Source organism: Sarcophilus harrisii, chromosome 3, assembly GCF_902635505.1.
Source record: "Sarcophilus harrisii chromosome 3, mSarHar1.11, whole genome shotgun sequence".
In the NCBI taxonomy this organism is placed as follows: domain Eukaryota; kingdom Metazoa; phylum Chordata; class Mammalia; order Dasyuromorphia; family Dasyuridae; genus Sarcophilus; species Sarcophilus harrisii.
The window spans coordinates 365739154-365757627 of NC_045428.1; the positions used below are offsets into that span (position 1 = coordinate 365739154).

An 18474-nucleotide genomic window follows, 5' to 3' on the forward strand; every position below is an offset into this window, starting at 1 on the left:
ATCATTATTAGATGGTATTTATTAATCATCAACAACCAATTGATATATCTTGGAGTTTACCTGTTAGAATCCTATTAGAAGGAATGTTACATGACTAAAGTGAGATTACATATATATGTATGTGTGTATGTTCATATATATCACTTTCCAAACTTTAAAGCACTATATAAATTTAGAAACTCTTTTAATAATCATCTAACACACATCCTCACCTTGTATTTAATAGGCATACAGCTTTAAGTCTTAGATGATAATGAACAAATGTTTATAGGATAGAAGCTAATTTCTTGCAGTAAAGGAGTGTTTCCCATTTAAGTATGAAATATTATATTTTCTCCTAGAAGCAAAATTGAGTATTCATTATTAGCACTTCTTAAATGTAAGTCAGAAATAAATGGAATCAAATATACTTGCTTTACCTCTGTTTTCAGATCTTTAAAAAACTATTCAAAAAGTCTCATTAATCACCAAGGATTTATTGAATGCCAATTTTGTAGAATATATACTAAGTTCAGGAATGGGGCAAATCCCTATAAAATATGGCATATCCTAATTTAAGAAAATTGACTGCCAAAACACAAAACTTAAGCAATAAAAATGATTCAATCTTAGGCAAAGTCCTAATGGGAGAAAAAAAAACATTCTAAAAAAAAATTAGAAGCTGGGCTTTTCATTTGGTCTTTACTGACTAAAGATAGTTATAAAAATCTGAAGACAGCCGGTGATTGTTTAATGTACCTAAAAACAGATAAAATTCTTTACTTGCCAAATTCTTAGTATTATGTGGAAATTAATATTTTTAGAAATGTTACCATAAAATATAAAGAAATTGGAGAGATTGATTCCCCATTACCATGTATAATAAAAATTTCCATTATATTTTCTCCCCAAGTTGGTTGTTTATTCATATGCAAATGTCCCAAGGAACATAAGATCCAGGTTCATCCTTTGGAATCTAGAGAAAAGAAGAAATTAGGATATTTGCTATTTTATTCATGATACCATTATTTTTACTTTACTTATAATTATAGCAAATCATTTCTCATTTTCTACTACTACTAGGACTTAAATACTTAAAGGAGCTCTGATTTTATTCATTTCATTTGCCTCCATCTCCTTTTCATTGGTACCAACCCTGGCTTCTCTGGTTCTGATGGGTGAGTTTTTGCCTTCCCTTGCCTGAGGTTCAGGGCTCTATACCACTTCTTAGCTTGCTCCACATCATGCCCTTTTCCTAGTTTCCTGGCACATAATGAACACAAATACACATACTAGCTACTGGTAAACCCTCTGAGAATAAATGTTTCCAATTTAGTTGATTTATTGGTGAGCAGGAAGTAGGGGTACTGCTCAATCTATTGCTAGATCTATATTCATATATTTCCAGTGCTTGTACTCTGCTGGCATAAGATTCAAATATTCAGAGCTACAAGATTTTTTTATTTAAATAGTAATTATAATTGACCCAAATTACAACCTCTTGGTTTGTGATTTGTGACTAAAAAAGCATACGAATTACATGTTCCCTTCAGAAGTCAGATGTAATCCTCTTTTCTAAAATCAAATTTAGTCTCATCTGATCCTTTATGATCCATTTTGGCATTTTCTTGGCAATGATACTAGAGTGATTTGCAATTTCTTTACCTAGCTCTTCTTTCAGATGAGGAAACTGAGTTCAGGGACTTTTTCATACCTTCAGGAATCTGCAGGGCTCTACTTAAAAAATAACAGTTAAATATAGAAATAACAAATAAAAATTATATTATCCCTCTCCTTTCACTCCACTTTGCTTACAAGGGAAAACTGCTTTGGTGGTTTCATTCAACTTTAGCCTCAAGAAAAAATAGTTAGCATTTTTCTAATTTTGTTTCTTTTGAAAAGTATGTACCATTTTTGTAAATTTATCTTCACAGGCCATTCTAATCTTCTCAGGGGTCAATGGACTATTCAGTGTGAAGACTCCAGAGAATCCTCTTTCTTGTCTTGCTGCCCGGATTGCATCATGGAGAGCAAAAAACACAGAGGATCCCAGGAATAATGCAGACTCACCCAGACCCTTGGAAGAAAGCAAATGCAGTGGCTAAAAACATCCAACTTTATACACACACACACACATATATATTTTACTTAGAGTTAATCTCACTTACTGTTTAAAAAAAAAAGAATGAGTTAATAGATGCAAAATGCTTTGTAAGTCTTAAACTTGTAAAGTACAAACAATTAACAACTGAAAAGTAAACTAATTTGATAAGGTGCTCCTTACCTAAAGAAGAAGTATTAATCTCCCAGTAGAATGCAAGTTCCTTGAAGCCAAAGGAATTTTGTTTTTGTGAGGTTTCTTGTTTTTGTTTTTTATTCCCAGTATTTACTACAATGCTTCCCAGACATTGGTTTAATGAATAATTGCATTATACCAAATTGAACTGCCTCCTCAAACACTTTCCATTAAAAAATTATTATCCCCAGTATACCTTACCTTTGATGAGTATAGAGTCTGTGCAACCTCAGAAGGAGGCAAAAAGTAAACATTGAACTCATTAGGAACATCACAGAAGGAAGGAATTTTATATTGTTCTGGCCCACGAGTATAGAGAATTCCTTCAGGTGAATATTTCAGTTCCTCTAATGTATAAAGACCCACACCTTGAATAAATGCACCTTCAACCTGATGTGAAAAAGTGATAAGAAATTTTTTTTTGTATACAATCAAATATCACTATGCATGCTAAAGCAAATGCTTTACAACTTTAAGATACTGTTTATTTTTTAAGATATTTTAAACATTTTGCAAGGAACTACATGCTCTTGAGCTATGCCTCAAATAATAACAATATTTACAGTAAGGAGATCTGGGTTCTAGACTTGGTTATGCCCTAATTAGGTGTGTAATGATAGCCTGGTCACCATATTTTCTTAAGTCTCAGTTTCTCATTTGTAAAAAATGGGAGAATTGTACTGGATGATAGGTAAGGTCCCTTCATTTTCTATTAATCATAATGTCTTATCCTCATATAGGAATGGGATAAGGAATGGACCTGTGATTTAAATGGCATGGAGTGTTCCTAGATAGGAGAGTATTTCTACCAACAGGGGTCTTTGCTTTCTTTGCAACTCATAGTATGACACTTGCCTAGAGCATTGAGTAGTTAACTTATTTTTCCAGAGACATACAACCAATATGTATCAGAAGTAGAATTTGAATCCAAGTCTTCCAATCTTCAAGATCAGCAATTTTCTATTTCATGTTGCCTTTAATAGATGCTGAGTCAAAACTTAAAAATTTAAAAATCAATATACTTTTAGGCTATCCTGGTAAAAGCAGTACCAGAATCAGTGATCAGACCACATCTCATCTAATATCCTCTGTTTCTGGACACAAGACAAGGTGTCCAGAGGAGAACAGTTGCAATGGTAAAACTGCAAGTCATTCCATATGAAAATTGATTGAAGGAATTGGAGGATGATTAACCCGAAGAAGAAATGGGGAGGTACAATAGCTACTTGTAGCGGAAACTTTCAAGATCATCTAGTTAAATCCTTCAATTTAGAGACAAGGAGTCTTTCCTTTGATGTATTTCATAGTAAACTTCAGCCTGAGGTGACAGTAGAATCATTCTAAATATTACTAATATGGCCAGACCAATCCCTAGAGAGTATCACTTTTATAGGTTTTATTTCCCTACTTAGAACACTGGTGACCTGCTAAGTAATGGATCAATTTCAATTTCCTCTAAGCTCCAGATTGGCATCTCCTGTATATCCCACAGGCACTTCAAAAAACCTATACAAAAGTGAATTCCTTATTTTTCACCTATACCTGTTCATCCTTTTTACTTCACTGTCTATTCTGAAGACAGTCTGATGAGAGTTGGACTTGGAATCGGGAACAACTGTGTTCAAATCCCATCTGAGACACTAGCTTATATGATATGGGAAAGTCACTTAATTAGTTAACGCTCAGATTGTTAATTTATCAAAAATTGAACACCTTTAAGGTTGGTTTTTTGGTTTGGTTTGGTTTTTTGGCGAGGATTGTAACATATAGTTTGTAAAGTTTACCTTATGTTAAACCTAAAAGTACTATGTAAATGTTAGTTACTATTAATTTGTTTTACTATCCATGTTCAAAATCAGCATGTTTATTCCTGTAATCTGTTTCCTGCATTTGGAATATTCTCCCAGTTCCCTCTTCAGTTACTGAATCTTTATCCATCCTTTAAAAATTCTGTCCCAAATAGCATCTCTTTCCATAAAGTCTTCCCAAATCTCCTACACAATGGCAATGTTTTCCACAAAATCCCACTGAGCACTCAATGGGATTTTTAATTCAAAGTTTTTAATTCTAGGATATATTTGTCCAATAATATCTTCCAATATTCAGCAAGTGGCTACTATCACTTCTAATATTAAGAGGGAGATAAGGAGATTGGTCAGAATGGAAGCAACAACTGGAAATATTTTAATTGCATTTACAATGCTTGTCCTCTCCTATGTCTTCACTTATGTGGTTCCCATTATCTATGTCATATCCTTTATCTAATTTATCAAGTATTAGAAGCGCAGAAATATTGAAAAATAGTAACACTTACCTGCCCTATATCAAGAGCTGGATTGATACTGTGACCAACATCCATGACAATATCTGTTCTTATGTTCTGTTTAAAAATAAAAATAAAAAGCTCCATTTATACTTTTTTGAAAATCAATTCTAGAGAGAGGAAAAATGTGCATCTTGCTTGGCACTAATTCATTCCTGAGTGGTGCTACCACATCTCCATTTCATTCAAGAGAAAGAAGTGACAAAAGATTGTGCTGAGTGAAAAGAATTCTCAAAGATATGTTAATAAACTTAATAGGTTGGCACTATTCTCTCAGTAAAGTAGTTAACAGAAAATACAATACTTATAAATTATCAATTAAATTGATCCTAATTCATTAGAAGACAACAAACTAGGAATAGCTTATACTTTTCTGTATTTTCTTATACCTCTATCATCATAGCAAGATAGCTAATGAACTGTTCATTGAATTTGGTGTTCCATAACAACAAAAGCAAGAAATATTTCATCTCCTATTCTAGTTTTTAATTTCTTAATAGAGTAAGTGCTGAACCTCAAGGTTGAAACTTAGAAACCAAAACTTCTTTATTAATCTACAAATGAAAAGTAATGTATTGGGTCAGTCTCCCTCAAGAGCCCTGAGGATTCTCATTTGTCATGGGAACAGGATTAGTTATAGTAATTGGTGGAAAAGAAAGTATGAAAACTGAAAAGTGCAATATTTGAGGGTATGTCATCAAATAGATCAGAGATGCCAAATATGCAATCTACTATACTCCCCCCAAAAAAACCCCGAGGTGTCTGGGGAGAGAGGAAGAGACCAGAATAAAGTGCAGTTTCTATCTGATTCTAATGGGTTTGTGTATTAATTAAAAAAAAAATAAAAGAAATATGTGAACACATGGTTTTCTAAGTTTTCTATGGTAATTCCTGTTTTTATTTGAGTATGATATCATGAATCTAGGCTGTTGTCTTAAAAAGAAAATTAGTTGGTGATACAAGATACTAAACTCTCACAGACTTAAAGACATCATCTCACCTGTCCAATGAAGTGAAATAGTGGAATGAGCATTAAATTGAACTTTCCCTACCATTCCCAATGCCATTTGCCTTCATCTCTTCTCTCTGCTCTGCTTTTTAGCTTTCTTCTTCCTTTTATGTATTTTCATCTCCCATTAGAATATAATCTTCTTAATGACGGGGAGAGTTTTCATTTTTTGCATTTATAGAAACAGCATATAGGATACTGCTTGTGATCCTGACCAAATCTTCTCTGGACTCTGTTTCCCCATCTACAAGTCCAATTTGATGTTCTCTAAACTTCCTTCCAGTTATGAGCATCTCAGTTTTGGTGGCCAAAATCGAAAAGGACAAAGTTCTACTGGATGCCAATAGGCCAAGCAAGCTCATCACCCAAAGTGGAGGATTTGGGATAGTTCCCAAAACCTTCTATTGTAGAAACATGGTCTTTTCTCAGAATAGAACCTCCTGCCCTTTGTCACAGCCTAAGTATGAAAAGGGTATCTGGTAACATTAACAGAATACAAACCAAATGCTCATCCCAAAAGATAAATAACATGCAAAGACACAAAACCAACCATAGCCCTTAAAGGAGCATTCAATCTATTATAATCTTTTGCTAGGTCAATGACTACCCAACCACTAGAAACTATTGGGCAACTCAAGATGCTTGCCCTGGTAGGAGATGGGAGAAGGGGGAGACTGTAGCTTAATAATAATAACAATAGCTCATATTTATATAATACTTTAAGGTATACAGAGTACTTCTTTATAAAAGCCCTACGAGATAGATAGTACAAGTATTACTATCCCCATTTTATGGCTAAGAAAATTGAGGATAAAAGACAGTAACTTTTCAAGAATCTTCCTTCTACTTTGTCACCTTCTCTTACTTTCCCCACCCTATTGCCAACTTTCTGTCAATAAACAAAATTCCCGGGTATTTCTCAAATGATATTTTTAGGCTGGTCATGGGTTTCCTCATGACATGAGAAAATAAAACTCCATGAATTGTCATGTTTATATTATGTTTAACTTTGTCCTAAGACCTTGACAGAACTAGGTACAATCTGGAAAAGTGTAAAGTCGTGTGATTCAGAAAGCCTTCTAATCTCTCTTCTCATGGGAAAAGGGCTGGAGAAGTCAGATAGATTAAGGAGAGATGAAATGTTGCATAATGACACTTGAAGATCTCTCTAACATGTACACCAAGTGCCAGAGATAAGCATTATGTCAGGATAGATTCCTTGGAGAGCTGACCTTGCTTGAGTTTCATGGCCAGAACCCAAAAGCCCAGGATTAGATAAATAAGGTCTCATAAATCTTCAAAAAAAAAAGGAGGATGCCATTAAAATGATATATTCAGGCCAAGCACTGATGATAACCTTAATCCAGACCATTACCATGAGACATGCTGGGGTTGTTTGGATCAGTGCATATCATCAAATCAGTGTAAAACAAATGCCCTGACCTAGTGGTACATTATTCTTATGTTAATCTTGGGACTGATTGTGCTTATCCTGACAACTTGTTCCTCTTGAAGGCTGTAAGCATATCATTGTTCACAATAATCATGGGGATTGCCACATGTGTTTCCTAATGCTGACCAGTCAACTTGCTTTTTTCTACTGCAGAAGATTATTTCCTCATATGATGGGAAAAATTATGATTAGCCTAAAAATATCATTTGAGAAATACCCAGGAATTTTATTGGCAGAAAGAAGATGGGAGGGAAAGGGTAGACAGAGCAAGGGAAATTGGCAAACTAGAAGGGAAACTTTTATAATTCCTGAAACTATATAGGTAACCCAGTATTCAAAAGGAAAATTGTATGGGATCCATTACCTAAATAAAGAAAGACACTTACTTGAAAGCAAAAAAATAGAATTCTTGGTTGACACTTAATAAATTTGGATTGATATCCTGAGACTGAATTGGCAGGCCTATTATTATTTTTCACATAAGAGATAAGAATCACCATTATACTGATCTGATAACACCAATAACTTGGCAACATTTTCTGGGCTATATATTTATGCATAAATGGCTTAAAAATTTTGTTTGATTGTGACACTTAATGCATTGTTAGTGGAGTTGTAAAACGATCCAACCAGAACATTATCCATAGTAACATCAAAATTGTGTGATAATCAACTAATATAGACTTAGCTCTTCTCAGCAATGTGGTGATCCAAGACTATTCCAATAGATTCCAGATAGAAAATGTCATTCACATCCAGAGAGGGAACTATGTAGATTGAATGTGAATCAAAGCATAGTATTTTCACCTTTTTTTTTCTTTCTCTTCCTTATGATTTTTTTTCCCTTTTGATCTAATTTTTCTTGTACAATATAACAAATATGAAAATATGTTTAATAGGATTGTTACATGTATAACCTATATCAGATTATATTTGATGCTATCTTGGGGAGTAAAGAAAGAGGGAAAAAAATTTGTAAGACAAAGTTACAAAAATGACTATTTAAAATCAAATTCATATGTACTTGGAAAAATAAACTACTACTGAGAAAAAAAATAATTCTTGTTTGAGCTTAAAAAAAGGAAGTGGGGGTCAGGATATATAAGCTAAAGAGCTTTTCATTTACATTCAAGTATAAACTCTGGATGTTGCATTCAAGAGTCTGGCTTCAACTTAGCCTTATCTCATATTATTGCTCTTTATATAGTCTTTGTACTGGTGTATACTTTATTTCCCCATCCTTATCCTATCCTTTCCCATTCTCCTATTCCCATTCTTGCCTGAAATGAAGTCACCTACCCAGGGCAGCATGGTATAGGTAAAAGAGCACTGACTATTGAATTCAAAGGACCTGGGTTCAAAGGCTGCTACTGCTGTTTCCTACTTGGGACAAGGTCTCCATTTTCTCATCTAGTAAATAAGGGGTTGGGTGCCCTCTGAGTTTCCTTTTTGGTTCTAACTTTATGATCTATGCATTAAAGACCCTCCTTTCCTTCAAGGTCCCATTCAAGTTCCAGATTCCATGAAGTCTTCCTCAATGTTCCCAAATCTTTCTCCCTTTCCTTTTTCCTCTCTTTTTTCTATTCTAAATAAGGAAAAACTTCTCAATGATTAGAGCTATTCAAAAGTCGAATAGCTTCAGTGAGAAAGCAGGTTCCTTTTCTTTAAGTCTTTAAGCAAAAAGATGCATATCCCTTGCTCAGTGTGAAGTCTTTGGGGATTCTTTTTCTGGTACATATTGGTATAGAAAGCCACTGAGGTCCCTGGTATCATCTGCTTTAAGGGACAAATGGAATTCAGCCTTTAATTTAAGTCTAGCTTGGGGACTGTATAAAGAAGCAATTACCTTATGATCTCCTGTCAAGCAGTCGACTTCAACTTCTGAACAGGCAGTTCCATACACAAAGTAGGTAAATGGGTGACCTTCACCTTTTTCCCAGTCCATGTCAGATTCATAACCTCTGTAGGAAATGTAATTTTTTAAGTATCTTAGAAGGGTAGATTTAACGGAAGCATAAAGTGATAGAAAGATCACAGCACTTAGAAGGCCAGAGTTCAGGTACTGGTTCTGTCACTTATAAGATTAATTGAGTGAACATTTGCTGGGTTTTTTAGTCATTCAACAGTGTACAATTCTTCAAAACCCCATTTAGGATTTTCTTGGCAGACAATGGAATGCTTTGCTATTTCCATCTGCAGATTTTACATATGAAAAAACTGAGGCAAACAGGGTGAAATGACTTCCCCAGAGTTACACTGAGGTGTCCGATATTAGATTTGAATTCATATGTTCCAATGTAAGGTGAGCACTCTATCCACTGGACCACCAAACAGCTTACTTAAATTAAATGATAATGGGCCTTAACTTCTTTTTCTCATTTGGCTCCCAAGTTTTCTGTAAAATATGGATCTAACATTTGCATTAACTATTTTACACAGTTTTTATGAGATCACATTATTATAAAACAATATAAAAGTGGATTATTTTGAAGTACTCCATTTTTATTTTAGTAAAAGTTCTGATTGAATTTTATTTCACAACTGTTGTAAACTGTGTTTAAAACAAAAACTAGAGAACAAACACATCTTTGGAAGATGTAGCAAATTGTTTAAACTACTGAAAGGCAGAAATCCTGAAAGATTTTATTGATGCCAGATAGGCATTTCCAAACCACTATAACCCCCCCCCCCACACACACACACATACCTTTTTGGATTCTTATTTCAACCCCTTGAAATAGTACTAAACAAATGTTCTAGGTCATGTGAATGTCCCTTCAAAAGTATTCCCCTCTCAAGAAGAATTTTGTCTGTCCTGAAGCTTAATGTAATGTGACAATCTCAATACTTGCTTCTTCTCACAAATGCTCAAAGCTATCCATACCTTCCAGAACAGAAGAGTCAAATATTTGGTTCAAAACACTCTTTTATATGACCTGACCAGATCAATATGTAATTGGGAAATATTTAGAAAAATAAATAACAATATAATAAAACAATATCTAGTTTTCTAAATTAATACATGCCCACATGGATCCTTAAATTTGATTAAAGGCGCTTCATTTCTTTTTGAGTTTAACACCTCCATTCTAGACTAACAACTGGGCCACTAAGAGATAATTTAAGAAGCTTACATCCAAAGTCCTTAGTTTCACTTGCCAAGCCCTAGCCTTCCATGACCTATATCTATAATGCTGTAATGATGCCTCTCTACTTATCATTCTCTGTCAATCACCTGGACTTCCATTTTCAGACCAGACAACTGGCATCCATGCCTTGTTCATTATTTCAGTGTTAGAGACATATTGAGAATAAGGGTACAGCAGAGACAATTAAGGTCATTAATATGCTAGAACAAATTCTTCTCTTCTTTCTCTGTGTTTACCCTAGCCTGGACATGACAGGTTTCCCATTTGTTCTAGCAGACTATCCAAGCATGATGAATAATTATTTTAAATTGTTAAAAAACAATGAGATGTAGCTCTCCTTCCCTCTCAGGAATTTTTGGTAGTCATTTCTAGTAAACTTTTATTTTTGTTGCAATATTATCAATGCAACTATAAGTTCTCCCATTAATCTATCCAGCCATTTATATATAAGCAACAGAAGCTCAATGTTAATGTTCTATACTAGAACTTTTAAAACTTTTTCTACTTGTAATCCCTTTTTATCCTAGAAATTTTTATGCAACCCAGTGTATATAAGTATATAAAATATGTATGTAAATCAAACATCTACTGATAATAAATCATAATTTTGTGATCCCCACATTCAGTTATGCAATCCTAAATTATTGGAAAATACAAAATACCTTCTATCAAAATTGTAAATAGCCAAAGGTTTCCCTTGGTTCCACTATTTTTTAAAAACACATTTTAAAAAAGCATTTTTATTTAACTATTGTTTGAAACATTCTACATTAGTCCTAATCTTTGAAGTTCTTCTTTTGGTCACTTCAACATTACATGGTATGATCTCACCTCAAGTTTTAACAATTCTAGGAGAAGGTTGAAAGGGCTTTTTTACCTGAAATATCCAGTTGCTGAAAGACTAATGCTTTGATTAAAAGCTTCTTGTGCCTAAAAAAAAAAAAAAAGCACATTTTCTTGTAGAATACAGTCCAAAAGTAGTGCATTTAAAAAGAAACAAAAACTAAATATAATATTTCATCTGTGTTTTCATTTCTAATTCTTTTCTAAGTTCAGTAAGTCTCTTTCTGGTCAGTAATTGCTATTTCCTATTAAAAATTAAACTAACAAACTGCAATAGCATGTAGGATAATTTATATTCCAATTTCAGTACTGGCATTTCCCCTATCCTTAGAGTCCACATATTCAACACCTTAATCTTCTAAAGCTTTAGTAGCCAAAAATTTCATTGCCTTCTGGCCAAATTGGTCATGATTTTTAAATTTGGAATATTTGTATGGAAATGGATCTTTAACTTCCTCAAGGTAAAATTTCCTTCCAATGATGTAGCTCACAACTCATACAAGGTTAATGCCCCAAGTAAACCATCTTTTGCAGCTCATGAACATGTTCTCCCGTGAGTTTGCCATGGTAATGAGAAGTGGGATAGGGAATGGGGGTGTTTATGCACCATATGCTGGAGGCCTTTCTCATATTTTCTGATATTGTGAAAGTACCAAAAGAGTACTCTGTAGTTCTCACCTTTCCCATATGGATATCCTATCTTCTTTTCATATTATACAATTATCTACTTACATCATGAATAACTTATTATGAGTTTAAAGTAATTTTAAACAATCTGCAGCAGTTACTCTTCCCATTTTGGGGGGAAAGAGAGGCTAGCAATAATATTGTGAAAAAAAAAAGTAAAAGAGAGTTCCTGAAGAATTTTTAAAAGCACAGAATAAATAGAAGAAATTTCATAAGGAAACACAAATGAGCCTGATAACTTTTAAAGTAGCATTTTAAATTCATTATAAACTTTAAAAGATAAGTAACTTGTACATAATGGAAAATTGTGATTTTATGTGTAATTTTCACTCTCTGCTCTACTTTGTAGAAATATTTATTTACTTAGTATTTGCTATAGAATGAAAAAAAACCTAAAGAATCTATTGCAGAGATGATAGTATCTGGGAATGAGTTTTCTATTTCAATATTATGGACAGGTACTAATATTAAAAAGGAAAAAATGAGAACATAAAAACAGAATTCCATGAAATTGCATCAGTTGCATTGAAAATCCCCCTGGCTGTAATATGTACACAACAAGCTGCAGAGCTAAGCTCAATATCAGTACTTTATACTAAGACTTCTTAAACTTTTTCCACTTAAACTCCTTTTTAATCCAAGAAATTTTTATGCAACCCCATGTATATAGATATATAAAAAAAGTATATAAATCAAACATCTACTGACAATAAATCATAATTTTGTGACCCCCCCCATATTCAGTTATGCAATCCTATATGGGGTTACAACCCACAATTTAAGAAGTTTTGCTTTAAATTATTAGAAAATATAAAACGCCTTCCATCAAAATTGTAAACAGCCAAAAGTTTTCTAAAAACTCCCAAAATTCTATTTCTTGTGTGTTCATCACTGTTACATATGTGGTGACAACATAAAATAAATACCTATATACTATGACCAATAGAATTTTCTAATATTTAAAAATTGTACATGATGTAAAAATGTCTTTATTATACATTCTTGTGTTCTATCTACTGGCTAAGGTGTGGTGCAGGGAAAAGAATATTTGGAATCTGAGTATATACTTCAAAATCTATCTCAAAAACTTACCAACTATGTGACCTTTGCTAAGTTACTTACAATCTCTGGGTATAACAAAAGTATAAGGATTGGTTTGGATTCTTGTGTCAAGTCCATAGTATAGGATGATTAAGTTGAAGGAATTGGGGATTTTGGAATAGAGAAAAGAATTGTCAGGAAGGACACCATCACTATATTTAAATATCTGAAGAGATGCTACAAGAAAAAAAGGATTAGACTTGTTCTATTTGGTGCAGATCAGGGATAATAAATCAAGAGCAATGGGTCAAGCTTACAAAGATATAAAGTTTGGTTTGATGTCAGGAAAAGTTCCAAATATTAAGATTATTCCAAAGTGGAATGAGCAGCCTTCAAAGGCTATTAGCCCCCTCTCCCTGGAAGTCTTCAAACAGATGCTTAATGGTTACTTACCAGGTATGTTGCGGGGGAAGAAGGGGGAAGGCTGTTGAGGTCCCTGTCAACTCTAAACACTTGGATTCTGTGCCCCAAAGTTTGTGTTTCAGTGTAGAAAAATCTTACTTCACAGAATAATCCTGAGGAACCTCTTTTTCTAGATGCTAAGAATACATGAATCTAATTGCTTCCTAGAGATGTCATTGTTTTGTTTTGTTTTGTTTTGTTTTTACCAATTTAACCCTAGAATATTATGTTTTCTACTCCTTGAAGTAGGTGACTCTTTAAACAAATCTAAAACTGATCCACTAAAGTTATCAAAATCCAATTCCAAACTTCCTTTTCTGTTTCCTCTTCACTGATCATTCAATTTACTGTGGTGGTGCCTTTCAGAATCACTTGTAATGATTTATAAAAAACCTTAGTAGGTACTTTCTTTGTGGTAAGAACTGTCTCTTAAACTTTCATGTGAAAAAAAATCTTACCCATTCCTTCCATGTGCCATGAGGATTTTTGCTAATGATGGGTTCCAGACGTTTTCGAAGAATTTGACAAGCATCCTATAATTGATGAAAAAAAAAAAGAAAATTATATCATCAATGTTGTGTAAGAAATAGTAGTTTTGTTAAATAAAATTAATACCTATATATTTGAGACAGAAAGTGACCCAAAATTTAAAAAAAAAAAAAAAAAGGAAAAGCTCCATTAAGTGCAAATTGGTTTATTGTCACTAGTGGCTATGGATTTATACTGTCTGATATATTAGAGTATAAACTATATGTAGATCTAAATGTAATGGCTCATGAGATGTTCTTCTACTTCTTCTAGTGCCTAACACAGGGTTTTGTACCTACCAGTGCTAAATAAATGTTTGTTGAATGAATGAGCTTCATTTGTTCTTTCAATTTGTTTATTCCAAAGATCAAACAATCTACTATTAATTCTAATAAGAGTAAAGGTAATCTTATACTTTCATAAGTTGAATATGAGTCAGCAGAATAGTGTGATTGTTATATAAGCTAATACAATGCTAGGACATGCATATGACTTAAAGGAAATTAGGGCGAGGTCAGTGAATTCAACACATTCTGGAATTAAATAAAAATTTCTATATAAACTATATAGTACAATGAATGTGTAGTACAAATTGGATGCTGGCCAACAGATGAGGACAAAAGTGAGAGGAGCTTAACTCAAGGCAGAAGATAATTTTTTAGGGGAGACTGGACTTTGTGGAGCTGGTTACATGAAAGCTAAGAGGTTTAACTGGGAATGGAGGGGATACCGACTAACTTACTCTAATGAGCTCTACTTTTCCTAGAGCATCCTATAGGATTTTTTATTTACTCAAGGCACACTAATCTCAAAGAATGTGGTCAGGTTAGTCGAACATTCTAAGAAAAACATTCATGTGAAAATAAGGTGGGGGAAATTCATTCTATTCAACAAATATTAATTAAGCATCTACTATATACAAGCAATTGCCACATATGACTACTGCCAAAAGGAAAATCCAGTCTATCTTTCTATTGCTTTCTACACCTCAATATGGAACTTTGCTGTTCCAACCAGATTTGTCATCTTGCTGATTCCCAAACATTTTGCATATTATAATCTTTCTGTCTTTACTCATACTATTTCCCACAGCTTGGAATTCCAACCCTCTTCTCTTCATCTCTCCAAATCCATCCTATCTTACAGACAATATATATGTCTGTGTTCACAAGACTAGTAATTTCAGAAGAGAATTTGAATCAAAATCCCCCTTACTCTAAATTCAACACTATCCAATATACTGGATTGTAAACTTCTAGAGGACAGAAAATCTCTCTTAGACTTCTCTGTGTTGTTTTACTCCCCTTCCCCCACATACCTGAACAATTAGGTGCTTATTAAATAATTGAATATTTTTTCATTCTCATTTCTAAATATTTCTTTCAGGATTTACTGGGCTTTACTTATATAATGTCTGTTCCAAAGTCTTAGTATAGTTTTAAAGTTTAATAGTTTAAATTTATTAAAAACATAAGCTTTAATAATGTAAGACTATGCTAAGACTTTGGAGATATTCTTTATTTAATGAAGGAAGGCCAGGGATTAAGATGTTAGTACTCTGATTTTACCTGCAGTGCCATTCCATTGAGATCTGCCACCACAGATCCTCCTGAGGCATTTGCATTAGGGACCGTTTCAGTACTCGTTCCACGCAAGTGAATATTGTCCATTGGCATCCCTAACTCACGACTGACAACCTAATAAAGAGAAGTTCTTATTAACAGATGTTTAATTTAATTCAAAAGACAACAAATGCCTATTTATTGTAGATTTCTGTGCTAAAAGTTTGGAATGCACCACAGACCCCACTCTTTAGCAATTTACAATCTAATAATATAACAATAATGATGATAACAATAGCTAAAATAGTTCAATACATTTATTTAGATAGCCTCGTAAATAATATTATATGACTTGATATGAATCTGAGAAAAGATAACTTTTGTATCAAAATGCTGTTTATGTTGAAAAAATTTTTACTATTTCTGTTTGTCTTAAGTATATGTCATATATGTATGTATACATATACATGTATATATAAATACATACATACATATGGATTGATGTGTGATAGATACATAGGTAGGTGGGTGGATGGTTGGATGAATGGAGAAAGAGAGAGAGAGAGAGAGAGAGAGAGAGAGAGAGATAAAGAGAGAGAGAGAGAGAGAGATCACTGAGTGAAGAAAGGGAAAATTATTTGATTGCTCTGGATCTCATTTTGAAAAGAGATATCAAAATTTCTGTTTGACAAGTTTTAGGAAAAGGAATTGAAATCATGACTAAGAATAAAATTTATTTAAAAATTCAAGTCAGACATAAATCTTAATATGAAATGGAAATTATCTGGAAACAAAATTGGGTTTCTGCTATTAATGTATATTGACTTCTCCAGTGAAATTGCTAAGATTGTGAAAATAGAAATCAGAATATCTGCATCCAATCTTATGAAGAAGAAAAGAAAAAAGTAATTATTAAACATCTACTATGTGCTAGGCATTGTACTAAGTGCTTTACATATATATATATGTATATACATATATATATATGTAAAAAATATATGTGTATATATATATATACATATATATATATACATATATACATATATATATATATATATATATTTTTTTTTTTTTTTTGCTGCAGCAATTGATGTTAAGTGACTTGCCCAGAGTCACACTTCTAGGAAGTGTTAAGTGTCTGAGGTCAGATTTGAACTCAGGGCCTTCTGACTTCAGAACTAGTGCTCTATTCATTGTGCCAACTAGCTACCTTGTGATTTACAAGTATTAACCCATTTGGTCTTCGAATTAATCTGGTAACATAGGTGTTATTGTTATATCAATACACTTGAGGAAACTGAAGCAAACTGAAAGTAAGTAACTTGGCCAGGATTACACAAGTTCTGAAATTCTTGACGTTCTCATTACTGATTCCATAAAATCCTGGTCTTTATTTTAGAGATAGACTATAAAGTACAAAAGTTCCTTCATACTCTATATTAATAGTGATTTCCCCTGAGTAAGGAGGTATTTTATCACTGTCTCAGAGCAAAAACTGTAGTCTTTAATTTTTGATCAAAATCTTTTAAGAGCAAAGTTCAACAAGTTAATAAATAACTTAATTCTGATTTTTGTTAATGAAATACTCATACATTCATTATTTGAACTAGAATTTTCCTGAGAGGACCAACATATACTTTATTTCTAAAAAAAAAAAAATATATATATATATATATATCTGTTCTATGTTTGTGTGTGTGTATGTGTATTAAGAAAAAAAAATTGTATATATGCCCTAAACAAAAGTTTAATTTCAAAATGAGAAGGAAAGCAATTTTGAGTTATAAGAATAATCTTTACTATTATTAGTTATTATAAGAATAATTTTTACTATTATTAGTTATTGTAACAAAAATAATAACAAATTGTCTAACTCTATGGATCATCAATACAGATACATAAAAAATTGAAATGTAAAAATTATCATATAGGTATTATTTGTAAGTTTAAGAGGATACAAACAATTCTCTGAAAATTCAGCCACCTCAAGTCTAGTTAGGAACATGTGTAATGGGTGAAATTTGAAATAATTGAGGAAATATAGCTCAAGTTTCTAAGAGAGAGATTTATTAAGTAATGCATGTCAACTGAGGTGATAGGTGGCACAGTGAATAGAGCATTAGGCCTAGAGAGAGGAAGACTTGAGTTCAAATTCAACCTCAGATTTAAACTTGAATGGTTTAAATTTATTAAAAGCCTAAGCTTTAATAACTTAAGACTACACTAAGACTTTGGAGACATTCTTTATTTAGTGAAGGACTTATTGAGGGATCCTGAGCAAGTCATTTAACTCTGTTTACCTCAATTTCGTCATCTATAAAAGAACTACAGAAGGAAATAGTAAACCATTCCAGTATCTTTAATAAAAAAAATCCCAAATGGGGTCAAAATCAGACATGACTGAACAATTAAAAGGATATAAAACAGGATACAAGGTTTAGGTAATATGATTTCTAATTGGAGGAAATATTAGAGACTTGATTAACTATTGTTTAAAAGACATATACCCTGATATGATAAGTTAGTCTGGCCCAAAAAAGTAAGGTTATATATTTTCAATTATCATTTTTTTAATTCTAAGAAGAAATTAAGAGTCTGAAAATAATTGAAATTAGAAATACTATATGCACAAATAATATACATACTTGTATAGCTACATATGCATAGATATATATAGAGAGATATTTATATATATGTATATAGGGATCTCTAGATACTTGTCAACCCACATTAATATAAACAGATTTTATTTTGGAATGTTAACATTTTAAATTAATTGTATGTATGCATAATATATATGCACATGTGTATATGTGTATATATATACACATACACTATATGTGTGTATACACACTGATATATTTTAATATGAGTTGAGCTAGACTATTTTTCTCTACAGAGAAACTAAAGCTACCTGAACCCTTCTTCTCCTCACCAGAATGATAAGGTGGTAATTCTTTATCAGTTTGAAATTTGTCTTTTTCTGAGTGAAAAAAAATATTTTTAGCCCATTTGCAAAATAGTATATTCTACTGGTAGAGCCAGATACAAAATGTGCACAAATAGATAAATTTACAAAATGATATAATTTCACAAAGAAACACCTGAGTTTAGCTATGAAAGAAAATAAGGATTTTTAGTG

General features: G+C 32.6%; 1 protein-coding gene across 2 annotated transcripts in view; it reads right to left on the bottom strand.

The window, feature by feature from the left end:
* Nucleotides 1-18474, bottom strand: part of AOX1 (aldehyde oxidase 1) — an 81063-nt gene continuing 62589 nt past the window's right edge. The window contains exons 27-34 of one of the 2 annotated variants that reach the window (XM_031957216.1): nt 15339-15467; nt 13701-13775; nt 11087-11139; nt 8907-9021; nt 4590-4655; nt 2477-2665; nt 1889-2056; nt 1-955 (exon numbers count right to left, since the gene is read on the bottom strand). In XM_031957216.1, the coding sequence (XP_031813076.1) occupies nt 905-955; nt 1889-2056; nt 2477-2665; nt 4590-4655; nt 8907-9021; nt 11087-11139; nt 13701-13775; nt 15339-15467 (846 nt within the window). In that variant the 3' untranslated portion in view covers nt 1-904. The remainder of the gene's footprint in view (nt 956-1888; nt 2057-2476; nt 2666-4589; nt 4656-8906; nt 9022-11086; nt 11140-13700; nt 13776-15338; nt 15468-18474) is intronic. The other variant, NM_001282155.1, reaches the window with a different exon arrangement.